This window comes from Oncorhynchus mykiss, chromosome 10 (assembly GCF_057628025.1).
Source record: "Oncorhynchus mykiss isolate SJ-2025 chromosome 10, ASM5762802v1, whole genome shotgun sequence".
Classification (NCBI taxonomy): Eukaryota; Metazoa; Chordata; class Actinopteri; order Salmoniformes; family Salmonidae; genus Oncorhynchus; species Oncorhynchus mykiss.
The window spans coordinates 74006879-74034554 of NC_143031.1; the positions used below are offsets into that span (position 1 = coordinate 74006879).

The 27676-nt window shown below is 45.7% G+C and overlaps 1 protein-coding gene across 3 annotated transcripts in view; it reads left to right on the plus strand.

Annotated features, from left to right (window-relative positions):
- The window catches only part of LOC110497292 (uncharacterized), an 86607-nt gene that overhangs the window by 53937 nt on the left and 4994 nt on the right, over positions 1 to 27676 (plus strand). For all 3 annotated transcript variants that reach the window (XM_090187859.1, XM_090187858.1, XM_090187857.1), the window contains 8 exons: positions 10792 to 11120; positions 17319 to 17385; positions 20862 to 21076; positions 21955 to 22060; positions 22833 to 22906; positions 23084 to 23179; positions 24257 to 24373; positions 26164 to 26261. In XM_090187859.1, the coding sequence (XP_090043985.1) occupies positions 10792 to 11120; positions 17319 to 17385; positions 20862 to 21076; positions 21955 to 22060; positions 22833 to 22906; positions 23084 to 23179; positions 24257 to 24373; positions 26164 to 26261 (1102 nt within the window). The remainder of the gene's footprint in view (positions 1 to 10791; positions 11121 to 17318; positions 17386 to 20861; positions 21077 to 21954; positions 22061 to 22832; positions 22907 to 23083; positions 23180 to 24256; positions 24374 to 26163; positions 26262 to 27676) is intronic.

Below are 27676 nucleotides of genomic sequence, written 5' to 3' on the forward strand. Positions count from 1 at the left end.
CCTAGTCTGGAGGAGTATCTACCCTAGAGACTAACCTAGTCTGGAGGAGTATCTACCTAGAGACCAACCTAGTCTGGAGGAGTATCTACCCTAGAGACTAACCTAGTCTGGAGGAGTATCTACCTAGAGACTAACCAAGTCTGGAGGAGTATCTACCTAGAGACTAACCAAGTCTGGAGGAGTATCTACCTAGAGACTAACTAAGTCTGGAGGAGTATCTACCTAGAGACTAACCAAGTCTGGAGGAGTATCTACCTAGAGACTAACCAAGTCTGGAGGAGTATCTACCCTAGAGACCAACCTAGTCTGGAGGAGTATCTACCTAGAGACCAACCTAGTCTGGAGGAGTATCTACCTAGAGACCAACCTAGTCTGGAGGTGTTCCCTCCTTTTTTCTTTACTTCTATACTAGAGGAATCTCTCACCAGAGACATGTTATGGTCTCCTAGACTCTCTCTGTCTAACTTCCATGTGAAGTTGACAGCCAAAGGATTGTTCCGGAATCTCCAACTCCTCTCGGGATGCAAGAAGACCACTGTGGTGTTCCATGCAGGTCTGAGACACACACACACACACACCTGATCACTCCATCCATCGTACCCCTCCTCCGTTGTCTTATCTCCCACGTTCCCTATTTCTACCCCCGTGCCGCGGCAGCCATTGTTGCCTTGCAGTCCTTCTTTACCAGGGGGTTCTCTCACTGTTGTGTATAGCCGCCATGTCTACAAATTAGATGCCACTCTCTATGAGTCTGTGTCTGCGTGTGTATTTGTGTGTGTGTTTTCTACACTAGTGGCTCCACCATAGCGTGGTGGTGAATAGCCGGCAAGGCAGAGGGCTTCTTCTAACCGTGAAGCCCAGAGGGCTTCTTCTAACCGTGAAGCCCAGAGGGCCTTGACTCCCATGGTACCCAGACACACAGCCTCATCTGGCTCCTAGTAGCCTGACCATCGTTCGGTCATTAAACCACTATGTTAAGACGGTCTGGGACAGGCCTTTTCTTTGTGTTCTGTGTCATTGTATCTATTATGAAGCAGTACTATGGGCTGGCATGCTGGTTTTGTGTCAATCACAAGCTTGACTCCTCCCTCTATCTGTTTCAAATGGTTATACATCTATTTACTGAGTCGTTTTTTTCTTGCTATTTAGTCTTTGGCATTTCGTCTGTTGAAACCTGTACTTTAGCCTGACCTGTTGTTTTTGTATTCAAACTAGACTCCACATCTGTCTGCGTTCTATTTCTGTTATTAAATGGTTATATCTATACCGGCTAGAATAGCAGTGCAACGGAGTGTGTAATAGTAAAACCGTAATATGACGTGTTGTTTTGTATCCAAGCTCAGGCTGCACGTGTCTGTCTGAGGGCGGCCTCCATCTTAGTGGTTTAGAGACCCACTTCTCTGCTGCGAGAGAAATGTAGGTTACAGCAGGCTTTAGTCACTGCCTGCTCTGCGGCAAGGTTGCCCATTCGTGCAAGAGCTAATCTCAATGTTTTTTCAGCGTTCGCCTGATGAGGGAATTATCTGGTGGAATGAGGACAGAATATTCCAAAGGAGGGACCAGGGAGAGATGTTCCCTTTCTGAAATCTGTCTGTTGTAGTGGTATTTTGGGAGCGATAAGATTATACATTCTCTAAAGGAATGTTTATATTCTCTAATGAATTCAGCCAGCCATGCCTTCTGGGTCTCATATTTATGTGATGAACAGATATCAAATCTATGTTATTTTTATACCAGGCAACCTGTTTTTAGGGATGTAGGCTAATTTAAAACAGGTCAGTATTTCTGTACAGGCATACTGCTGGGCAGACCCAATCAGTGGAGCACTATAAGGACCCCAGTTCAGTGTTGCTAGGCACACATGTGCTAATGACACCCCATGTTCTCTCACTCACTCCACACACCGACCACAGGAGGTTGGTGGCACCTTAATTGGGGAGGACGGGCTTGTGGTAACGGCTGGTGCCAAATAGGTGGAATGGCATCAAAAACATCAAATACACATGGTTGATGCCATTCCGTTGTCTCCGTTCCAGCCATTATTATGAGCCGTCCTCCCCTCAGCAGCCTCCGCTGACGTCGATATTTCTCCATGTGTTGCCATGGATACTGCCGGGTTGGGAGTTCAGTCGCCTCGTTAGGCGAGCGACACGGTCTACGAGGCCCCAGTTATTGCAGTTAATGAACTTTGACTGGACTGCAGGTGGGCCAGGGGTCCTTCTAGATTTTCTAGGAGTCTGTAGCTGTGTCACCGGGGATATGTTCACTTGCGCCTGCATCTCAACTGACACCCTGTTCCCGATATAGTGCCCTGGTCAGAAACAGTACACTATGTGGGGTACAGGGTGGTATATGAGAAGTTCTCGGCCTTATTGGGGGCTTGGTTTATTTACAATGTGTCTTACACTTCGGTTTCTAATCATACTTATATTCCATAGTCACCTCAAGGTTGTCAAAGAGATAGCGTCTAATACTGAGATAACAGTCGGTAAAGATGTTCTGTGAAGCCCATTATAGGCCAGGCTAGCGCACAGACTCTCGCCCTCCTGCCTGTGGCCCAGCAAGCTTTTACATGGGTGTATCCAATGCTGTTGACGCCACATCTTTTAAGTAATGTGCATCAAAATCCTCATTTGACAAATCTGCTGCAGATGCAGTTTGCAGATTAATGCCGTCAGATTCGCACTTTTCATTTTTCCAGATTTGATGTTTCATCTGAGCACAGTAGGGGGTATCTTTAATCCCACCCAGATTAAGACTGCGGGATTGTGTGTGTGTGTGTGTGTGTGTGTGTGTGTGTGTGTGTGTGTGTGTGTGTGTGTGTGTGTGTGTGTGTGTGTGTGTGTGTGTGTGTGTGTGTGTGTGTGTGTGTGTGTGTGTGTGTGTGTGTGTGTGTGTGTGTGCACAAGTGATGGGCACTGTTTACTGCCTCTGGCACATCAAACCCTTTTTGAAACGTATTCCCAACCGAACTGAAACCATGTTGGTGTTTGAGGCTACTGTAGTTTGCCAGAATGTAGAGTGAGAGTTGGACAGAGAGCCAATCCCTCATCAACTGTACAGTATTAATTACACTCCTGACTGCTGCTCCAATGGGCTGGCAAATTAAAATACAACCCACTTCATAGGATGGATTAAGACTGGATTACTGTGTGTGGGTGTGTGTGTGTTGGGGGCAGTAGCTTTTCCACCCAGATCAGACTTTCACAGCACTGAGCTGTGTTTGTGTGTGTGTGTGTGTGTGCAGGGGGTCATCATTTTGGCTATAGCTTTTGCACACTGCTCAATGCTCTGAAAGGCTGATCTGGGTGGAAAAGCTACTGCCCCCAACACCCACCCACACACACACACACACACACACACACACACACACACACACAGTAATCCAGTCTTAATCCCTCCTATGAAGTGGGTTGCATTTTTGCGACCCAGCCCATTGGAGCAGCAGTCAGGAGAATGTAATTAATACTGTACAGTTGATGAGGGATTGGCTCTCTGTCCAACTCTCACTCTCTACATTCTGGCAAACTACAGTAGCCTCAAACACCAACATGGTTTCAGTTCGGTTGGGAATACGTTTCAAAAGGGTTTGATTTACTCAGATGACAGATCTAACACACACACACAGCCGCACACACACACACACCCACACACACACACACACACACACAGCCGCACACACACACACACACACACACACAGCCGCACACACACACACACACACACGCGCCATCCTCAACTAAAAGACACCCTCTCCGCTCGTCTTCTTCCTCCTCTCATCCAGCCCCTCATCTCTCCCTTTCAGTAGCACCTCTTAACGTCTCCTCTAGACACTGATCCAAGATCAGTTTAGTGTTTCTCCCCATGATAGTCATGACTTGTGGAGGAAAAGCTGATCCTAGATCTGTGCCCAACTTCCATCCAGAGACTTTTTTTCCCCTAACTTGTAAAATATGTTCCAAATGGCACCACCTTCCCTATATAGCGCACTGGTTAAAAGTAGTGCACTAAATAGGGAGTAGGGTGCCATTTGGGATGCACATAATATCCCACTGCATGCTAAGTGGCTAACTGACTGACATCTCTCTCACAGACTGGGCCCTGAACCTCTATCAGCCTGCGTGGCAGATCTCAGGTACACACTCTGCAAAATGTCTGCTTGACTCTTTTTTTTTCCTTCCAGAAAGGAGAACGGAGAAAAAATAAGCAAGAGACATTTTGTAAAAGGTGACGATATGTTGCTGAATATGATGTAAATATATCTGAAGCTCCTCCCAGTAAACAGAAATACTACTGGCAAACATGTTATATAATAGTGGTCTATATATTGGTCCAGTGACATCCGCCTCTTAGGCAGATCAGATAAACCTCCATGGCCTTTGTTTTGGTTCTCTTTAGGAGTTTCCTCCCTAAACCAAGATGATTGTCATAAATTACAGTTGTTTATGCTTCTGAATGAAGACTATTCATGTGGGTTGTGTGTGTGTGTGTGTGTGTGTGTGTGTGTGTGTGTGTGTGTGTGTGTGTGTGTGTGTGTGTGTGTGTGTGTGTGTGTGTGTGTGTGTGTGTGTGTGTGTGTGTGTGTGTGTGTGTGTGTGTGTGTGTGTGTGTGTGTGTGTGTGTGTGTGTGTGTGTGTGTGTGCGTGCCTACTGGGAGGATGTTTTGGTTTCCCCTCCCTGGTGTGTTAAAAGAGATTTAGCGATTAGCAGTCACCCACAGGATGCCCCTGTGTGTGTGGGTGTGGTGTTGTCGTTTGGGTGCTGTGGTAGGCTGTGAAAACACAGGATGAAAGTAGGCACCGCTCCCCCTGTTAGCTCAAGCCATGCATGGGGACATCCAGACTGGCAGTGGTGCGACATGCTCGAGGAAGCGTTGAAACTCTGTGTGTTACGGATAGTCTCTAGTCGTGTGTGTCCCAGGGTGTGGGGAAGTCGACCACAATGCCATTAGAAGAGGCAGACACACTGACAGAGTGCTAATTACCCACTAACACACACACACACACACACGTTTCATACTCAAGCATGTTCCACCACTGTCTGTCCAGGTGTCCCTATGCACACACACACTGATGCATTGAATTTAGAAACAGAAAATGCATGACAAGAAATTATTTATAACCCAAATGGCAGATTAGTGTCACTGTTAATAAATGGCTGTTGACTAATAGGATAATGCAATGTAATTGGAGATTGGATTAGTAAATTGTTTGATATGAGTGTGTCTGTTGAGCCCATGATGGTTATTCTAGAACTAGACGGATTGAGTTTGAGCTCCATGCTGGTTATTGTAGAGCTAGACAGATGGTGTTTGAGCTCCATGCTGGTTATTGTAGAGGTAGACAGATGGAGTTTGAGCTCCATGCTGGTTATTGTAGAGGTAGACAGATGGAGTTTGAGCTCCATGCTGGTTATTGTAGAGCTAGACAGATGGAGTTTGAGCTCCATGCTGGTTATTGTAGAACTAGACAGATGGTGTTTGAGCTCCATGCTGGTTATTGTAGAGCTAGACAGATTGAGTTTGAGCTCCATGCTGGTTATTGTAGAGCTAGACAGATGGTGTTTGAGCTCCATGCTGGTTATTGTAGGGCTAGACAGATGGAGTTTGAGTTCCATGCTGGTTATTGTAGGGCTAGACAGATGGAGTTTGAGCTCCATGCAGGTTATTGTAGGGCTAGACAGATGAAGTTTGAGCTCCATGCTGGTTATTGTAGGGCTAGACAGATGGAGTTTGAGCTCCATGCTGGTTATTGTAGGGCTAGACAGATGGAGTTTGAGTTCCATGCAGGTTATTGTAGGGCTAGACAGATGAAGTTTGAGCTCCATGCTGGTTATTGTAGGGCTAGACAGATGAAGTTTGAGCTCCATGCTGGTTATTGTAGAGCTAGACAGATTGAGTTTGAGCTCCATGCTGGTTATTGTAGGGCTAGACAGATGGAGTTTGAGTTCCATGCAGGTTATTGTAGGGCTAGACAGATGGAGTTTGAGCTCCATGCTGGTTATTGTAGGGCTAGACAGATGGAGTTTGAGCTCCATGCTGGTTATTGTAGAGCTAGACAGATGGTGTTTGAGCTCCATGCTGGTTATTGTAGGGCTAGACAGATGGTGTTTGAGCTCCATGCTGGTTATTGTAGAGGTAGACAGATGGAGTTTGAGCTCCATGCTGGTTATTGTAGAACTAGACAGATGGTGTTTGAGCTCCATGCTGGTTATTGTAGAGCTAGACAGATGGAGTTTGAGCTCCATGCTGGTTATTGTAGAACTAGACAGATGGTGTTTGAGCTCCATGCTGGTTATTGTAGAGCTAGACAGATTGAGTTTGAGCTCCATGCTGGTTATTGTAGAGCTAGACAGATGGTGTTTGAGCTCCATGCTGGTTATTGTAGGGCTAGACAGATGGAGTTTGAGTTCCATGCTGGTTATTGTAGGGCTAGACAGATGGAGTTTGAGCTCCATGCAGGTTATTGTAGGGCTAGACAGATGAAGTTTGAGCTCCATGCAGGTTATTGTAGGGCTAGACAGATGGCGTTTGAGCTCCATGCTGGTTATTGTAGGGCTAGACAGATGGAATTTGAGTTCCATGCAGGTTATTGTAGGGCTAGACAGATGAAGTTTGAGCTCCATGCTGGTTATTGTAGGGCTAGACAGATGGCGTTTGAGTTCCATGCAGGTTATTGTAGGGCTAGACAGATGAAGTTTGAGCTCCATGCTGGTTATTGTAGAGCTAGACAGATGGTGTTTGAGCTCCATTCTGGTTATTGTAGGGCTAGACAGATGGAGTTTGAGCTCCATGCTGGTTATTGTAGGGCTAGACAGATGGTGTTTGAGCTCCATGCTGGTTATTGTAGGGCTAGACAGATGGAGTTTGAGCTCCATGCTGGTTATTGTAGGGCTAGAGTGATGGTGTTTGAGCTCCATGCTGGTTATTGTAGGGCTAGACAGATGGAGTTTGAGCTCCATGCTGGTTATTGTAGGGCTAGACAGATGGAGTTTGAGCTCCATGCAGGTTATTGTAGAGCTAGACAGATGGTGTTTGAGCTCCATGCTGGTTATTGTAGGGCTAGACAGATGGAGTTTGAGCTCCATGCTGGTTATTGTAGGGCTAGACAGATGGAGTTTGAGCTCCATGCAGGTTATTGTAGAGCTAGACAGATGGTGTTTGAGCTCCATGCTGGTTATTGTAGGGCTAGACAGATGGAGTTTGAGCTCCATGCTGGTTATTGTAGGGCTAGACAGATGGTGTTTGAGCTCCATGCTGGTTATTGTAGGGCTAGACAGATGGAGTTTGAGCTCCATGCTGGTTATTGTAGGGCTAGAGTGATGGTGTAGGCGTAGGCTGAAACAGTAGTTTAAAACCTCAGACAGTACAGTGTGTGTGCATGTTTTTGTTCCAGCCCTGTCTAAACTGAGGTCTAAGATTGAAGACCATGATTAGTTGATTATTAGACTCAGATGTGTTAGTGGGGGGCTGAAAAACCTGCTGACACTGTATCCCTCTAGCCCCAGGACTGCCCATCAAGGTGACACATGAAGCCTGTTTCTATGACTGAGGGGTTATTGACAGTGTGGTGGCCATAAGGGGGCAGTATCACAGTGTTTAACCCTCTTAGGGAGAAGGTCACAGCTCAGCTGGTGTGGTGATGGGACTCCCATAGTGTTATAGCACTCTGCCTCTCATTGAGTTGACTGTGTCAGGTGGACATCTTTATATGCAAACACTATTAAAGAGAGTTTTACTAACACTTTATATGTGATAGCTTTAGGGAAAGATAGAGATGGTTGATCTGGCATTTATAGATATGATGATTATGATGATCAACATGAAGTATCAGGGATAACTCTATTGACAGTCTAATGATGAGTATGATGATCAACATGAAGTATCAGGGATAACTCTATTGACAGTCTGCTGATGATTATGATGATCAACATGAAGTATCAGGCATAACTCTATTGACAGTCTGCTGATGATTATGATGATCAACATGAAGTATCAGGCATAACTCTATTGACAGTCTGCTGATGATTATGATGATCAACATGAAGTATCAGGCATAACTCTATTGACAGTCTGCTGATGAGTATGATGATCAACATGAAGTATCAGGCATAACTCTATTGACAGTCTGCTGATGAGTATGATGATCAACATGAAGTATCAGGCATAACTCTATTGACAGTCTGCTGATGAGTATGATGATCAACATGAAGTATCAGGCATAAATAACTCTATTGACAGTCTGCTGATGAGTATGATGATCAACATGAAGTATCAGGCATAACTCTATTGACAGTCTGCTGATGAGTATGATGATCAACATGAAGTATCAGGCATAACTCTATTGACAGTCTGCTGATGATCAACATGAAGTATCAGGGATAACTCTATTGACAGTCTGCTGATGATTATGATGATCAACATGAAGTATCAGGCATAACTCTATTGACAGTCTGCTGATGAGTATGATGATCAACATGAAGTATCAGGCATAACTCTATTGACAGTCTGCTGATGATTATGATGATCAACATGAAGTATCAGGGATAACTCTATTGACAGTCTGCTGATGAGTATGATGATCAACATGAAGTATCAGGCATAACTCTATTGACAGTCTGCTGATGAGTATGATGATCAACATGAAGTATCAGGCATAACTCTATTGACAGTCTGCTGATGAGTATGATGATCAACATGAAGTATCAGGGATAACTCTATTGACAGTCTGCTGATGAGTATGATGATCAACATGAAGTATCAGGCATAACTCTATTGACAGTCTGCTGATGATTATGATGATCAACATGAAGTATCAGGGATAACTCTATTGACAGTCTGCTGATGAGTATGATGATCAACATGAAGTATCAGGCATAACTCTATTGACAGTCTGCTGATGAGTATGATGATCAACATGAAGTATCAGGCATAACTCTATTGACAGTCTGCTGATGAGGATGATGATCAACATGAAGTATCAGGCATAACTCTATTGACAGTCTGCTGATGAGTATGATGATCAACATGAAGTATCAGGCATAAATAACTCTATTGACAGTCTGCTGATGAGTATGATGATCAACATGAAGTATCAGGCATAACTCTATTGACAGTCTGCTGATGAGTATGATGATCAACATGAAGTATCAGGCATAACTCTATTGACAGTCTGCTGATGATTATGATGATCAACATGAAGTATCAGGGATAACTCTATTGACAGTCTGCTGATGATCAACATGAAGTATCAGGGATAACTCTATTGACAGTCTGCTGATGATTATGATGATCAACATGAAGTATCAGGCATAACTCTATTGACAGTCTGCTGATGAGTATGATGATCAACATGAAGTATCAGGCATAACTCTATTGACAGTCTGCTGATGATTATGATGATCAACATGAAGTATCAGGGATAACTCTATTGACAGTCTGCTGATGAGTATGATGATCAACATGAAGTATCAGGCATAACTCTATTGACAGTCTGCTGATGAGTATGATGATCAACATGAAGTATCAGGCATAACTCTATTGACAGTCTGCTGATGAGTATGATGATCAACATGAAGTATCAGGGATAACTCTATTGACAGTCTGCTGATGAGTATGATGATCAACATGAAGTATCAGGCATAACTCTATTGACAGTCTGCTGATGATTATGATGATCAACATGAAGTATCAGGGATAACTCTATTGACAGTCTGCTGATGAGTATGATGATCAACATGAAGTATCAGGGATAACTCTATTGACAGTCTGCTGATGAGTATGATGATCAACATGAAGTATCAGGGATAACTCTATTGACAGTCTGCTGATGAGTATGATGATCAACATGAAGTATCAGGGATAACTCTATTGACAGTCTGCTGATGATCAACATGAAGTATCAGGGATAACTCTATTGACAGTCTGCTGATGAGTATGATGATCAACATGAAGTATCAGGCATAACTCTATTGACAGTCTGCTGATGAGTATGATGATCAACATGAAGTATCAGGGATAACTCTATTGACAGTCTGCTGATGATCAACATGAAGTATCAGGGATAACTCTATTGACAGTCTGCTGATGAGTATGATGATCAACATGAAGTATCAGGCATAACTCTATTGACAGTCTGCTGATGAGTATGATGATCAACATGAAGTATCAGGCATAACTCTATTGACAGTCTGCTGATGATTATGATGATCAACATGAAGTATCAGGCATAACTCTATTGACAGTCTGCTGTCGGGTCAAGAGCTGTGGCCAGTTTTCCCTCCTAATAAAACATGGCATGCAGCTTCAGTCAGGCATGAAATCTCCATGGTCCACTTTGCTCTGAGACAACAAAATACATAGGAGAGGGATGGAGGGAGAGGAGAAGAGATGGCAAAATGAGGGAGGGAGAGAGGGATGAAAGGGAGGGGGGATAGATGGACAGAGAAAGGGAGGGGAGAGAGGGATGAAAGGGAGGGGGAGAGAGATGGACAGAGAAAGGGAGGGCGTGGATGGTTTTGTCTCCTAACTGCACTGTGGCTTGATGCTAATGCACTCCTAATGGATCCTTGGATTCTACCTCGGGCCCATCATTACAGAGCTATCCCAGCATGCACTGCTGCACTGTTTCTTAGCTCCACTGGGGTTTCAGTCGGTGTCTGCTCAGAGACCTTTAGGCGTATCCTACTGCATGCTAGTGTGTATGTTGTGTTTCTATGTTGTGGAGAGTGGAATGTGAGAGACCATGCTAAAAGTACTGGCCAGAACACTCAACCGACCTTGCTCTCTTTCAGTGGACAAGAACAAGGCTCGGGGGGCGCCATTGGCGAGGACCCTCTCCCAGACCAGCACCACTACTCAGGTAGGAGGACCCAGCCAACCCCAGCCGCCCCAACCAGACCTGGCCCCAGTCCCTGCCGTCCCTCTCCCAGTCCAGGGACCAGTGGTCTCGGCATCCCGCCCGGCCCGGGCTCTAGTGGAGGCTAAGCCAGCTACGGAGGCCCAGTACCGTGCCCAGTGTGAGAAGAAGAACCAGAGCCTTCACCAGCTCCGACGGCTCCTGGACCAGGGCAACCGTCGGATAGAGGCCCTGGCTACCGTGGTGCAGCACCTCTTCACCGAGGTAACACGGGAATATGTCTGGGTTTTACTGCACCTTGGTGTGCTGTTCTGTCACCCTTACCTACATGTACAAATGACCTGGACTAACCTGTACCCTCGCACATTGACTTGGTACCGGTACCTCCTGTATACAGCCTCGTAATTGTTGTTATTATTTGTTTTTGTTTATTTAGTAAATATTTTCCTAACTCTATTTTCTTAACTGGGTTATATGTTAACGAAGGGCTTGTAAGTAAGCATTTCAAGGTAAGGTCTACACCTGTTGTATTCGGCGCATGTGACATAAAATGTGATTTGTTTTGTTTGTTGTAGTTAGGTGCTTGGTGAGCTGAAAGGAATGTCCTCGGCCTATTTTAGTAACTATGGCCTTGTTGTTATAGAGGGCAGAGAACCAGATCTGTCCTCTGTGTGTGTTTGAGTAGTGCCATGGATATTATTCATGTAGCAATATAGATATAGTGGGTGTTGGTTGGTTGACTTGCAGAGCTTCTGTTTACATGACTGAGGAGGAGGAGGCAGGAAGGACTGTAAATCTCACCACACCCACTCACCATTTAGGGTCCATGGCTGTCATCAAATACACAGGGCCTTTCCATCCAGAACTATGTATGACTATTGATGAGTGGATGTCAACGGTATGCTGTGGATGGCTGAATGTGGATGGCTGCATGCATGAAGTATCTGTTGTCTCTGCTGTCTTCTGTTGTCCACTGCTAAAACAAGCAGTTCAAGGTGTGTGTGTGTGTTTGTGTGTGTGTGTGTGTGTGTGTGACTGCCTGCCACCAGTCAAAAGCAGCCTCTCAATCATAACACTGGTGACACTGCTATCCCCTATCAATATCCTACAAAATCCCATCCATATCTTATATAGTATACGTGGCTTTGGCTTTCTTAGACAAGGATCCTGTTGAACCAAACTGAATTCCTGGTTCATGTCTTTTGAGGGTGTGTTCTATCAGTGTTTTAAGCCAGCGATTGGTCCAGCCAGGCGAGTGGGTGTGGCTTGTGTGCATAATACCGCCTGTCACTCACAGAATCCCGGACTTGAATAGGCTGCTGTGTAAATATTTGCAGAGATATTTACCCTCTGTCTTCAGGACGAACATTTGGAAACGCTCATTGTGATCAAGTGACATTTCTTGACAGCACATGTTAAACACAGCAGGATATTTTTAATTATACGCTTTGTGTATTTAGGATTGAGAGGAATCATCCCCAAATGAAAACACGAAGTATAGACCAGAATCTACTAACACAGAGAGAGAGTGAGGTTTCACTACTCTGTAAATCCTTTCATGACAGGCATTTCCACATGAATCTTTGTCATACTTTTAATTATTCTGGTACGGCAGGAACATGTTTGGAATAGCAGTGATAATCTGCTCCAGGCGCCGAAATCCCTGGGCGTTTATAAAGTATACTGGCTCACCTTGCTTTAACAGTTTTATGAGGGCATAGTGAACTTTTCAAATTCTTCATCTGTATGACAACTGGCTAGGGAATGTGCAGCTCACAACCTTTTCCCCCAGATTCTCTCTTTCATTCTCTCTCCGTTTCTCTCTCTCCCTCTCTTTCATTCTCTTTCCATCTCTCTCTCTCTCTCCCTCTCTCTTTCATTCTCTTTCCATCTCTCTCTCTCTCTCTCTCCCTCCCTCTCTCTTTCATTCTCTTTCCATCTCTCTCTCTCTCCCTCCCTCTCTCTTTCATTCTCTTTCCATCTCTATCTCTCTCTCCCTCGCTCTTTCATTCTCTTTCCATCTCTCTCTCTCTCTCTCCCTCTCTCTTTCATTCTCTTTCCATCTCTCTCTCTCCCTCTCTCTTTCATTCTCTTTCCATCTCTCTCTCTCTCTCTCTCTCTCTCTCTCTCTCTCTCTCTCTCCCTCTCTCTTTCATTCTCTTTCCATCTCTCTCTCTCTCTCCCTCCCTCTTTCATTCTCTCTCTCATTCTCTCTACCATGTCCTAAAGCTGATTTGGTCCTTAGTTTCTCCTCACACTTACAACATGACAGCAAGTCCCAGTTGTATCTGATATGCTACCCCACATCTGGTATGAATGAAGAACCGTAACATCACTGTTATGTGTTTAAAGGAGGGGGGGGTAGGGAGGGAATGAGGGAGGCAAAGATGGATATATGGAGATGGAGGGAAGGGTGGTCTACAGCCTTGTGATGTGATGTTGACCACGCCTACCGTCTGCTGACCCTACCTGACCAGAGGTGTTACACACACTGAGCTTCACATTAACAGACACCGTCTGTCTGTCTCTCTGCCTGAGTGGTGTGATAGACTGTGTTCTCTCCCATCACGGTCTCTCTGCCTGAGTGGTGTTATAGACAGTAATCTATCTGTCTGTCTGAGTGGTGTGATAGACTGTTCTCTCCCATCACTGTCTCTCTGCCTGAGTGGTGTGATAGACTGTTCTCTCCCATCACTGTCTCTCTGCCTGAGTGGTGTGATAGACTGTGTTCTCTCCCATCACTGTCTCTCTGCCTGAGTGGTGTTATAGACTGTGTTCTCTCCCATCACTGTCTCTCTGCCTGAGTGGTGTGAGACTGTGTTCTCTCCCATCAATATCTCCTGTAAACCTGGTTTCATCTCCTAGAGAAAAGAACAACCATGTGGTTTCACCTTCCACAACATTCACTCCTCCACAGGTGCTGTTGTGTGACAGACTGTGAACTGAGCGGTCATTTAGATAGTAGAAAATCATCTCCACTATGCTGAATCAGACAACGTTGGTTTCTTTATCAAGTTAAGGAAATCATTTGTTGTGTCAAGTACTTTATCAAGTCAAGGGATTCCTGCTTCAGTCCGGTTGGTTTACTTTTCCACTTCCTAACCAAACACTCCTCTGTGGAGAAGACAGACAGCTCTGGAATGCTTTTCTGGCTTTCTATTGATTAAAGAGATGGATTGAAGGGGAGACGGGGGAGGGAGAGAAATGGAGGAGGGACTGGGGGGAGAGAGGGACTAATGCACCAGCTGCAGTTTCAAGCCTCCCTGCAGGCAGGGAGAGAAGGGTAAAGGGGTGGGTCTATTGGGTTCCACCACATCACCTGTGAGCTGTACATCTGGGGGTATCAATAACCCCGCCCCCAAGCTTCAAGCCCTACCGTAATCCTCCTGATAGAGGGAGAAGAGAGGTTCCTATCTGAGGAACAGCAATGAGCTCTCTGAATGTTGTAGAGGTTGTCAAGCCAACTAAAGACGAGAGCAAACTTAAAACTCTCTAACAGAGTAGTAATACTAATGAGTGTCCCCCTAGATTAAAATGTCCCCCTAGATAAACCCAGGTCGCATTCATAAGGGCACATAGTAGTGAAGCGTTTGGGGGGGAAAAACCTAAAGCGTTGTTATAGTCCCTACCTGTTTCAGTATGTTTTCTCCCATTTGGTGCCTAATGAACACACCCATGATCTGATGCCATCAGTTATTTTAGATTAGACTACGTGGATATCTCCTGGTGTACATACTGTGTTGACTTGTAGTGTAATAGTGTGGATGATCGTGAAGGAGGGATGAATCCTCTGGGCTGTAAACGAGTGGAGAATAGCCCTCCTGTCTCATCCCTCCATCCGAGTACATTTCCGTCGTAGGGAAGATTTCCTGGATAGCGTCTGGCTAGCTAGGAGGATATTTAGAGAGTCTTGGCAGTGAAATATCTCTTCACTTATAGCATTATAAGCCTTCTATTGACTCTGCAGTGCCAGACTCTCTCTTTGTGTGAGTCTAATCTAAAAGGAGGATGCCAGTGCTGTCTTGGCCTGCAGAGACCACTTGAAAGCGCCACGTAGAAGATTCTACAGCGCAAACCAAGCCAGAAATGGAATGGATTAGCCAGCTTTGACGTGAAGGACACGAGTCAAAGGTGGCATAAAAAACAGTTGATTAGGTCTAATAGGACTCCGCTATACCACAGCAGTTTGAGCATCTGGTTAGACTGTAAACTCTCCTTCCAGACCCACATCAAACATCTCCAATCCAAAGTTAAATCTAGAATTGGCTTCTTATTTCACAACAAAGCATCCTTCACTCATGCTGCCAAACATACCCTTGTAAAACTGACCATCCTACCAATCCTCGACTTCGGCAATGTCATTTACAAAATAGCCTCCAATGTACATTCTTCCACTGCAAATCTACCATTCCAGTGTATTTACTTTGCCACCATGGCCTTTTTTTTGCCTTTACCTCCCTTATCTCACCTCATTTGCTCACATCGTATATAGACTTGTTTATACTGTATTATTGACTGTATGTTTGTTTTACTCCATGTGTAACTCTGTGTTGTTGTATCTGTCGAACTGCTTTGCTTTATCTTGGCCAGGTCGCAATTGTAAATGAGAACTTGTTCTCAACTTGCCTACCTGGTAAAGGTGAAATAAAATAAAAAATCAAACATCTCCACTGTAACTATGTAGCAGGCTAGCTAATAGGCAATGGCCAAGCTCACTTTGATTCCTTATAGGTCATGTCTTTGAAAAGTAGAATCTAGTGAGTGTTGTTAGTGCTGCTAATGTTTATGAATGGATTAGCCCCACAGACACATGTACTGTACAACCACTGGCTCTTTTAAAGGTTAAAGGAACCAGAGAGGCTTGACCACGCAGCCCCCGAGGCCCAGAGCAGAGGGCCTTAGCCCAGCCTGACCTCACGCTCATCTAGCCCTCTCCCTCCACCTCCCCCAGACCCCCAGCTCCAGGCCCTGTCTCTAGGGGAAATATATGTGGGCTGGAGCTTGGCCAAGGGCGGCTGGGTTGGAGGTGGGGAGGTACTGCTAGGCAGGGCTTGATGTGCTGAGTACTCCTTGGAGAGGGAGGGAGGTTTATTTGATGTAGACAGACCAGTTTCCTGAGCGAGCGAGAGAGTGGAGTGGTAGAGGTGGTTGGAGAGGGGGAGGTTCTGACCAGGCACATTGTAGTGGAGCTCCTAGATGTAGCACTTGGCCCTTCAGCAGCCCAGGGGGAATAACATGGGCTCCTCTGGCAGCAAAGCCTGCCTGAAGACTCCTCCACATACCAGAAAGAAAGGCAAGGTGTGTTTGTTTTCTCTCTCTCTTCTTTTCTCTCTCTCTTTCTTTCTCGCTCCGTTTGCTTTATTTTTGTTGTTTTTGTTTTGCGCATCTGTTGGCGGGCTGTTTGGCCTCTATCTCTCTCTATCTCTCTCTATCTCTCTCTATCTCTCTCTATCTATCTCTATCTCTCTATCTATCTATCTATCTCTCTATCTCTCTATCTATCTATCTATCTATCTGTTCCCTTACAGCTGACCGATTGGATTCATGACTATAAAGTGTGTGTTCATCATGCCATGTGTCAAATAGAGACGGTTATGAAGTGATCGTTGTGTCTCTGTTTTAAAGAGTGTGGACATTTATTATAGCACCGTCTCTGTTTGACCATTTTAGAGAAGTGTGTGTGTGATTAGTGCAGGGTGTAGCCTTCCATCCTTTCAGGATGTTGAGACAATGTTGATATGTATGAGAGTGTAAGTCCGTAAGAATGATCAAGTTCAGAGATAATTTGTGTATGTGACATCTGAGAGGAAGCGTGTGTGTTTTAGACTCAAACTATCTACTTATTAATGCGTAGGCCTGTCAGATGAGTTTTCATAGTGTTCCCTGTTTCTAAGATGCCCAATGTCACTTCTAAGTCACCCTAAAAGTCGTCTCTCCACAGTATGATAACGGCGTGATATGGACACACTGTCATAAGGAAAACAGTGTCTGGTGTCGAGACAGCTGCTGAAAACGCTAGCCTGGTTCCCAAATCCGTTTGTGCTGTCTCGTCAACTCCTACGGCACCATAGAAGATGGCAGACGGCGCTAACAGATCTGGGACCAGGCTATGAAAATGCAGCTCTCAGAAATGTGCTGTTTCTGTAGCCTACCCAGCAGGCTAATGTAGGTTGTAGTAGGTTGTTGTTAGAAGTTACAGCATTCCTCGACACGCCTATAGGAATATGTTATTAGGTCACCATACTGAAGCCTGTAATTTTTCGAAGTCTAAGAAGCTATTGTTGCCAAGGAATGATGTTGTGGAAAGATGACTGTCAGTCGAGTCATAATGTCTGACGTAAAACCATTGTCTGGTTCCACTTGAAACGGAAGTCTCACATAGTTTAGGAATAGTTTTTCCATTGACTTAATAACTAATAGTCTCTCTCTCTCTCTCTCTCTCTCTCTCTCTCTCTCTCTCAGCGTGAAGAGACATTGAAGCTGAAGAAAGGACTGTCCCTGGAGCTTTCTACCCTGCGCGATGAGCTCAGTAAGAAAAAAACACCTCAAGCATGTCTACCTCTCTACCTCATGTCTACCCCTCTACCTCATGTCTACCCCTCTACCTCATGTCTACCCCTCTACCTCATGTCTACTCCTCTACCTCATGTCTACCCCTCTACCTCATGTCTACCCCTCTACCTCATGTCTACCCCTCTACCTCATGTCTACCCCTCTACCTCATGTCTACCCCTCTACCTCATGTCTACCCCTCTACCTCATGTCTACCCCTCTACCTCATGTCTACCCCTCTACCTCATGTCTACCCCTCTACCTCATGTCTACCCCTCTACCTCATGTCTACCCCTCTACCTCATGTCTACCCCTCTACCTCATGTCTACCCCTCTACCTCATGTCTACCCCTCTACCTCATGTCTACCCCTCTACTTCATGTCTACCCCTCTACCTCATGTCTACCCCTCTACCTCATGTCTACCCCTCTACCTCATGTCTACCCCTCTACCTCTTACATTTGCACGTTTATCAGCACGTCGGTTGCTCAAGGAAGCGCAAGTGTTTGTCTGAAGCAGAAAATCTGTAAATAAGAAAATGATCAACGAAAACATTTAATCTGACAATTGTGTCTCGTTATGAGTGAAGCCAACAAGTTTTTTTTGTTTTTTTACAACACTCAATGTGAATGAACCTTCCCTCTATTTCCCTCTCATTTCCCTAACCTGTTGGCTTATCATTAAGGCCTTATCAGGTCGTCAACTGCCTTCCAAAGCTCTGTGTGCTGGCCAACTCTCTGCCTCTGTGTAGACATTATTAGCCCCCACCCCCTAGGCATGCTATTATATCTGTTATGTGTGGGGTATCCTTATGAACTAAATAAAAATCACTTGGAGCTGATTTGCTGGTGTTTCTAGTCACTATTACATTTTTTTTACAATGGAGGCCAAATAAAATCATCTGCGGGCCATATTTTGTTGTAGTGTAATCTGACATGTTGACAACATTTTGATCCATGTTTCCCCTGAATTTCAAATACTTCCCATTGTAAAAACATGCGTCCTTCCTCCCTTCAAGATGATCCCTGATCTGACACGACTGGATAGGTCAATAATATGGGATAGAATCCATGCTTATAGCTATCCATTTTTCTTAGTGGCGATCATTTCAAACAAGGCGGGAAGGTGTTTGTGAACATGTTGAAACACTCATTGTTGTGGCTGTGTTTCATACATTACAAGGCATTCTGTTCTGTTCCGCCAATGACATCAGAGTGGCGTTCCAGAGGAATGGGCTTGTTCAGTTCTGTTCCTTCGACTTGGCCCAGACCCCAGATGTTGTAATGTGTTACGAAAGGGAGAGGAAACGTGCTCCGTTTCACTTTACCCACGTGCCCCCATGACCGTCTCAGACGTCCTGCCAGACCTCGTCAATCCTCGCCAACTGTGCAAGATGCCTTAGAGGCATCTGGTTGGAATGCCTGTACAATGTGGTTCTGATGAACAATACCAACGGCCGTCTGCTGTCAGGGATATAGAGAGCTAGAAAGCCCCCTTCTCTTTTAAACAGACAGGCACACACTCTCACATGCATGATAGACACACACACACAACACTCCGACTACAATTCTGTCGTTTTATTCCTTCACACACTTTTGTCTCTCACACACGTTTATACAAACAATACTTTTACTACACAGTGAAAACCATTCCGTCTCAACACACACACTCGTGTAAGCCCGGACACACCCTTTAACTGCCGTACCAAGCCCTCTCCCCCTAAAAGCAAACACGTGCATAGATGCACTTTCTTTCCCACCGAACCTCAGCAGAAAATGTATCGACTACCATCTGTTTGATGAGCGGGGGCTTTGGTGTGCTTGTTGAACCTTGACCCCTGTTTTTACACATGACTGTGGAATGTATGAATCTCACTCTCACCACCTCCTTCAAAACTCTGTCTGTTAACGTCAGACTTTGAGAAGTGCTAACAAGTCTCTCTGCTATGTCTACTGTATGTTTGACCAGCAGAACCTGTGCCAATACGTTTCTCTTCAAGCTAGTGAAAGAACGTTGTCAGTCTGACTTCCAGGGATTTTATTTGTCTTTCCGACAGTCTGGGAGTTAACAGTTCTAGGCTCTTTATAATGAGTGGATAATGGTCACTGTTAAAATTTGCGGATTGAGTTAGTGATATTTCAGGTTTGGCATTGAAGCCCGTTATCTACTTCCTGAAGTCTGATGAACTAATGGATACCATTTTGTATGTCTCTGCTGGTTAGCATTGGCTTGTGAAACGACCTCCAACTCCCTTCGTACTGGACACAGATACATAGAAATGGTATCCACAAGTTCATGTTAATCTGGGGAAGTAGATAAAGGGGATTCATTGTTAAAATCCTGAACTATCCTTTTAAATCTGATCCTAGATCAATTTTATCTTGAGCTGATAATGGCTACAGTAACAGGCTTGAGTAAATCCTGATCCTAGATCTGCCCTTAGATACACATTCTTTCCAGCTCCCTTCCTTGTTCCTTCTTGACCCATGATGTCGTGTTATGAAACAATTTGTGGGGGGGCAGCGCTGATGTCATAATACGGGGGCCACATGCCAGTCACACCTGCCCCTAATCCACACACACACACACCCTTTCTGTTAGTTACCCCATAATAAAGACAGGACCCGTCTGTTAACGGGCTCACAGCTGCCGGCCTTTATGACAACATCGCCGTGGCAACAGGCCTCAGAGTTAATCCCACAGGGGAGGATATGAGGAAATGTCAACTGTCCAGGCTGCTCTGTGCTGCGCTGTGGGAATCTGGTATTATCATTACATATATGGGTCTATCATTACATATGTGTTAAAATATAGTCCTGTCATTAGATGTCGATTAAGTAGGTTATAGCCTACTAGACCCAAATGAATTCTACTCCTGGTTGGGCAAAACAATTACGTTCAATGGAGATCTGCTGTTGAAGGGGCTTTTTAGTTCAGGGCCTGGTTTAGTGGGTCCTGGAATCCGGCCCTTAGTTTTCAGCGGACATGTAAAGTGCTGTGTGAAAGGGTGCATATGATTCTGATCAGGATTAGAGGTTGGGGTTGGATTGTGCAATGTTGGAACAGTGGTGCATTTTTCCAGTGCGTCGTCAGATGTTCACATCCAATTGGTGTTTATGCAACGCTGTTACAACAACACCAATTGGCCGTTAGATGTTATTCCAACGCTGTCGCCCTCTTATTACAGTGAAGTCATTATTTATCATAGAGCCTCATTCTGGGTAATTGTGTTTTGAAAGTGAATTCTAAAATACAAAGTGACAATGACATGGTCTCTCTCTTTCTCCTCCCCCTCCCTCTCTCTCCTCCACCTCCCTCTCTCTCCTCCCTCTCCTCCCCCTTCTCCCCCTCCCTCTCTCTCCTCCCCCTCCCTCTCCTCTCCCTCCTCCCCCTCCCTCTCCTCTCCCTCCCTCCCTCCCTCCCTCCCTCTCCTCCCCCTCCCTCCCTCTCCAGTCTCCTCGTCCCAGTGCTGTGAGCGGCTGCAGAAGGAGAAGGAGGAGGTGCGGGTGTCTCTGGAGGAGGTGGTGCGGAGGGTCCAGAGGGATCACCAGGCTGAGCTGACCGGCCTGGAGGAGAGGCTCAAGGCCTTCTACCAGGCAGAGTGGGACAAGGTGCACCAGGCCTATCAGGAGGAGGCGGACAAATGCCGCGCCCTCATGGAGCAGCAGGTCAGTGGTCGAGGCGGTGACCGGGCTTGTGGTGACCGGGCTCTGAAATGTTCAACTTGTTAACTGGTTGAACGGGGGTACGTGTTCAACTACAACCTGTTAGCAAGTCGGAGTTTCCTAGTTCCGACTAGCACGTGAACACAGCATTCGAGCACTTCTGAAACAACTACACTGGCTCTCAACCGCACCACACACAGTGCCCAACTCCTAAACGCTTCCCGAGATTTACGACCGTTGCCATGGTTATTACTCCCTGATGTCATCAGCGGTAGAACGGGGCGGCATGGATGAATATGAATTGGCACGTAGTATTACTTCCTGAGTCCTCTATGGCCTACATCTAACTGGTAATTCAATTAGCGATAAATCATCCACATCAGCTTGTTCCAAATCAGATACTTTTTAGCACACCTCCTCCCACACACAAAACACACACCTCATACACACGCGGACTCCTGCACATACACACACACACACACACACACACAACGCTGCTGCCCCGCGTATATAGAGACATAAAAGACTTCCCGTTTCTGTTATGCTGCTTTCACACTGTGTATTTAAATACTGGATACTCCACATAGTTCATTGTATTATTTCTCATTTGAACTGCCCTGTTAGGAGCAGGTGACACCAGCATTTCACTGCCCCCGCTATAACACCTGATAAACTGTGTACGCAACCAATAACCTTGAAATGTGTCATAATAGTAGGGGGGAATATTAGTAGTATGAATTGGAAGTATAAAGAGGAAACCTTGGACTATTGAGATTCACCCCGTAACTGATGCTCAGCTTGTAATGGCATACTTGTGTTACTGAGAGGAGCCCATGGAAATAGAATGGTCAATCAATCCATTTTCTTCTTCTCTCTGTCAGCTGGAGGAGATGAGGAGCAGACAGGAGACTCTGAGGAGAAACTCTGAGGCCAGCCACGCTCAGCAGATGGACACGCTCAGACTGACCTACGACACCGCTGTCCAAGGTGAGGACACACAACCACACACCTTCACAGAACTCATTGAAATTCATCCCTCTATTCTTCTGTCCTAAAATGCATGTTTCAACCCATCTATCCACCCATCAATCCATCCACCCATCAATCCATCCACCCATCAATCCATCCACCCATCAATCCATCCACCCATCAATCCATCCACCCATCAATCCATCCACCCACCCATCAATCCATCCACCCACCCATCCATCCACCCATCAATCCATCCATCCATCCATCAATCCATCCATCAATCCATCAATCCACCCATCAATCCATCAACCCACCCATCAATCCACCCACCCATCAATCCATCCACCCACCCACCCATCAATCCATTCACCCATCAATCCATCCACCCATCAATCCATCCACCCATCAATCCATCCACCCAGAAATCCATCCACCCATCAATCCATCCATCCATCCATCCATCTACCCATCCACCTATCAATCCATCCATCAATCCATCAACCCACCCATCAATCCATCAACTCTCCCATCAATCCATCCACCCATCAATCCATCCACCCATCAATCCATCCACCCATCAATCCTTCCACCCATCAATTCTTCCATCCACCCATCAATCCATCCACCCATCCACCCATCAATCCATCAACCCATCAATCCATCCACCCATCAATCCATCCATCTCAGGCATCCACAGACTTGGTTGGTTTTCACATGAGAAAGGTGAATAAGTGACTAGTTTTCCTCCATCATTGACTCAGTGTGTGTGTGTGTTGTTGTTTTGCAGAGCTCAGGAAAACCCTGGAACAGGACTTGGAGAACCTGGACAAAACACTAAAGGAAACGGAGGCCACTCTCACTGTAAGATCCATGTTCCCTGTACCTCCCTCCCTTACCAACACGTTTACCCAATACAGATACTACTATCTTCTGTATGTCTTATATAGACTCAGTATCAGGGAGGAACACTGTTGTAGCGTTGACTTAACTCTCTCTCTCTCTCAACCACTTTCTCTCTCTCTCTCACACCCACAACAGGAGAAAATCCAGGACCTCACGTTGGAGAACGAGGCGCTGAGCGAGAAGCTGCGAGCGGAGGAGGAGAGGAGGAGAATTCTGGCAGAGAATAACCAGGTAAAAGGAATATGATGACACCCTATGTAGTGGTCTAATTATGCCCAGAGCCCCATGGACACAGGAATATGATGGTACCCTATGTAGTGGTCTAATTATGCCCAGAGCCCCATGGACACAGGAATATGATGGTACCCTATGTAGTGGTCTAATTATGCCCAGAGCCCCATGGACACAGGAATATGATGGTACCCTATGTAGTGGTCTAATTATGCCCAGAGCCCCATGGACACAGGAATATGATGGTACCCTATGTAGTGGTCTAATTATGCCCAGAGCCCCATGGACACAGGAATATGATGGTACCCTATGTAGTGGCCTAATTATGCCCAGAGCCCCATGGACACAGGAATATGATGGTACCCTATGTAGTGGTCTAATTATGCCCAGAGCCCCATGGACACAGGAATATGATGGTACCCTATGTAGTGGTCTAATTATGCCCAGAGCCCCATGGACACAGGAATATGATGGTACCCTATGTAGTGGTCTAATTATGCCCAGAGCCCCATGGACACAGGAATATGATGGTACCCTATGTAGTGGTCTAATTATGCCCAGAGCCCCATGGACACAGGAAGGTGCTGAAGAATGCTATTGTTCTGGTACACTGTGTACCTCAGTCAACAATACTACTGCTGTGAGACAGATGTCCCAGTTTACTGCTTCTTTTTTGTTGTTATTGGGCCTTATGGTCTTTTTACTGGTGGAATACTGCCCCCTGTTGGTTGCTAATGGACATGCAGCACTGGCCATTGTGTCCGTTTCTGAGATGGCAGTGTTTGGGGATTTATCCACAGTGACTCATGCATATTTAGTTTCATTTGGGAATCAAACCCACCACTCTGGTACTGCAATCATCCATCTTAAAGTGGGTTATTGAGACTGTTGTTTGTCTGGAACAACAGTTTGTAGGGGATAGAAGAGGTTAGGAATAGGACTCTGGTTTGTGAATGAAATTCTCTCTCTCTCTCTTCCCCCCATTTTTCTCTCTTCCCCATCCTTCTCTCTCCCCCTCTCTCTTCCTCTCTCTATCTCTCTCTCTCCCTCGCCCCCTCTTCCTCTCTCTCCCTATAGAAGGACTCCCATGTGTTGTATCTGGGACAGGAGCTGGAGAGTCTTAAGGTGGTTCTGGAGATAAAGACCAAACAGCTTCATCAACAGGACAAGAAACTCATGCAGATGGACAGGCTGGTGAGGACGTACGCACACACACGTCAATGAAAACGCGCCTACACACGCACACACGCATGCCCTGAGCTTGCCCCGGTGTATGTTCGCTGTTGTCTTCGCTAGCTCTCTCTGTACATCACTGAAAGGGTGCGCCATCTTATGTCATCCCTTATAAGACACACACACACTCCTGTGTAGACGGAGTGTTTTAGTAAGGGTTTGTTTGGCCGTTCAAGCTCGTGATAGATTGTCTTCAGCCTTGGGAGTCACCACATAGAGAATCATTTCACTGCAAAACAAAACTGCATAAATACCCCACGAATATTGAGTCATGAGTGGAAAGATTGAGTCTGCCTCGCCGCAGGCTTCAGAGCAACCTAGTAAAGCAAATACCTTTGTCTCAAAGTGCTGATTAGAATCCTGGGCCTAAACCGCCTAGGAGCGGTGGAGACCTGCACACTGAGATCATCCACAGCTATTGGGACTTTCTGGTGCCCAGAAGTTTATTGTGCATAAATAAAAGATGAAAACAAAACACAACCGTTTGTGCATCAAGCCATCATCAGTGTTTAATGGTGAGCACAGACACCAGCCTTCTATTAGAGATTCATTGCATGTGTCACGTGATCGAGTGAGCAAATCGCTGTGTCGCATTAGTGGAAACCAAGACTCTTCCCAGGAGAATTAACGTGGCAGGTTAGGAGAATTAATGTGGCAGGTTAGGATAATTAATGTGGCAGGTTAGGAGAATTAACGTGGCAGGTTAGGAGAATTAATGTGGCAGGTTAGGAGAATTAATGTGGCAGGTTAGGAGAATTAACGTGGCAGGTTAGGAGAATTAACCTGGCAGGTTAGGAGAATTAATGTGGCAGGTTAGGAGAATTAACGTGGCAGGTTAGGAGAATTAACGTGGCAGGTTAGGAGAATTAACGTGGCAGGTTAGGAGAATTAACGTGGCAGGTTAGGAGAATTAACGTGGCAGGTTAGGATAATTAATGTGGCAGGTTAGGAGAATTAACCTGGCAGGTTAGGAGAATTAACGTGGCAGGTTAGGAGAATTAATGTGGCAGGTTAGGAGAATTAATGTGGCAGGTTAGGAGAATTAATGTGGCAGGTTAGGAGAATTAACGTGGCAGGTTAGGAGAATTAATGTGGCAGGTTAGGAGAATTAATGTGGCAGGTTAGGAGAATTAACGTGGCAGGTTAGGAGAATTAACGTGGCAGGTTAGGAGAATTAACCTGGCAGGTTAGGAGAATTAACGTGGCAGGTTAGGAGAATTAACGTGGCAGGTTAGGAGAATTAACGTGGCAGGTTAGGAGAATTAACGTGGCAGGTTAGGAGAATTAACGTGGCAGGTTAGGAGAATTAACGTGGCAGGTTAGGAGAATTAACGTGGCAGGTTAGGAGAATTAACGTGGCAGGTTAGGAGAATTAACGTGGCAGGTTAGGAGAATTAACGTGGCAGGTTAGGAGAATTAACGTGGCAGGTTAGGAGAATTAACGTGGCAGATTAGGAGAATTAACGTGGCAGGTTAGGAGAATTAACGTGGCAGGTCAGGAGAATTAACGTGGATGGTTAGGAGAATTAGGTTAAGGTTAGGAAAGGGGTTAGCTAAAATGCTACAATTGTCCCAGACACGATTGAAACATAGGCCTGCCCTGAGAACAGTCTTTGTTTCCATTAATGCGATGCTGCGAGCAAATCTATAAATGTAAACAAGTACATAGTATCATGGCATGATTCAAGTACAGGAGTGGGGAGAAATATCTCATTTGAACTTTTCCATTTGTGTTGTCTGTCTGGCGCCAGATGGAGAGCAACGTGAAGCTGGAGGAGCGTCTGAACAAAGTCCAGCAGGAGAACGAAGACTACAGGGCCCGCATGGACAAACACACCGCACTCTCCAAGTACGTACTGCGGAGAGGAGTGACTCATCTCTCTCCAGAATCCTCATCTTCACCATTTGTCCTTCCAGCAGGGTTTCTAGCATGCAAATGTAGTTATAAGAATGTGTGTGTTCCTATGTGTCCGTTTCTCTGTGTTGCTGTAATAGAGGCTGTTCAGTGAACCACCTTCACATTGTGTGCGTCTTCCTCTCACTCCTCTCTCTCCTCTGTGTGTATCTTCCCTCTCTGACCTCTCTCTCCTCTGTGTGTATCTTCCCTCTCTCCTCTCTCTCCTCTGTGTGTATCTTCCCTCTCTCTCCTCTCTCTCCTCTGTGTATCTTCCCTCTCTCTCCTCTCTCTCCTCTGTGTATCTTCCCTCTCTCTCCTCTGTGTATCTTCCCTCTCTCTCCTCTCTCTCCTCTGTGTATCTTCCCTCTCTCTCCTCTCTCTCCTCTGTGTGTATCTTCCCTCTCTGACCTCTCTCTCCTCTCTGTGTGTATCTTCCCTCTCTCTCCTCTCTCTCCTCTGTGTGTATCTTCCCTCTCTCTCCTCTGTGTGTATCTTCCCTCTCTGACCTCTCTCTCCCCTCTGTGTGTATCTTCCCTCTCTCTCCTCTCTCTCATCTCTGACCTCTCTCCTCTCTGTCCTCTCTCTCCTCTCTGACTTCTCTCTCCTATCTGTCCTCTCTCTCCTCTGTGTGTATCTTTCTCTCCTCTCTGTCCTCTCTCTCCTCTCTGACTTCTCTCTCCTATCTGTCCTCTCTCTCCTCTGTGTGTATCTTCCCTCTCTCTCCTCTCTCTCCTCTGTGTATCTTCCCTCTCTCTCCTCTGTGTGTATCTTCCCTCTCTCTCCTCTCTCTCCTCTGTGTGTATCTTCCCTCTCTCTCCTCTCTCTCCTCTGTGTATCTTCCGTCTCTCTCCTCTCTCTGTGTGTATCTTCCCTCTCTCTGCTCTCTCTGTGTGTATCTTCCCTCTCTCTCCTCTGTGTGTATCTTCCCTCTCTGACCTCTCTCTCCTCTCTGTGTGTATCTTCCCTCTCTCTCCTCTGTGTGTATCTTCCCTCTCTGACCTCTCTCTCCCCTCTGTGTGTACCTTCCCTCTCTCTCCTCTCTCTCATCTCTGACCTCTCTCTCCTCTCTGTCCTCTCTCTCCTCTCTGACTTCTCTCTCCTATCTGTCCTCTCTCCTCTGTGTGTATCTTTCTCTCCTCTCTGTCCTCTCTGACTTCTCTCTCCTATCTGTCCTCTCTCTCCTCTGTGTGTATCTTCCCTCTCTGACCTCTCTCTCCTCTGTGTGTATCTTTCCTCTCTGAACTCTCTCTCCTCTCTGTGTGTATCTCTCCTCTCTCTCCTCTCGGTTTGTATCTTCCCTCTCTCTCCTCTCTGTGTGTATCTTCCCTCTCTCTCCTCTCTCTCCTCTCTGTGTGTATCTTCCCTCT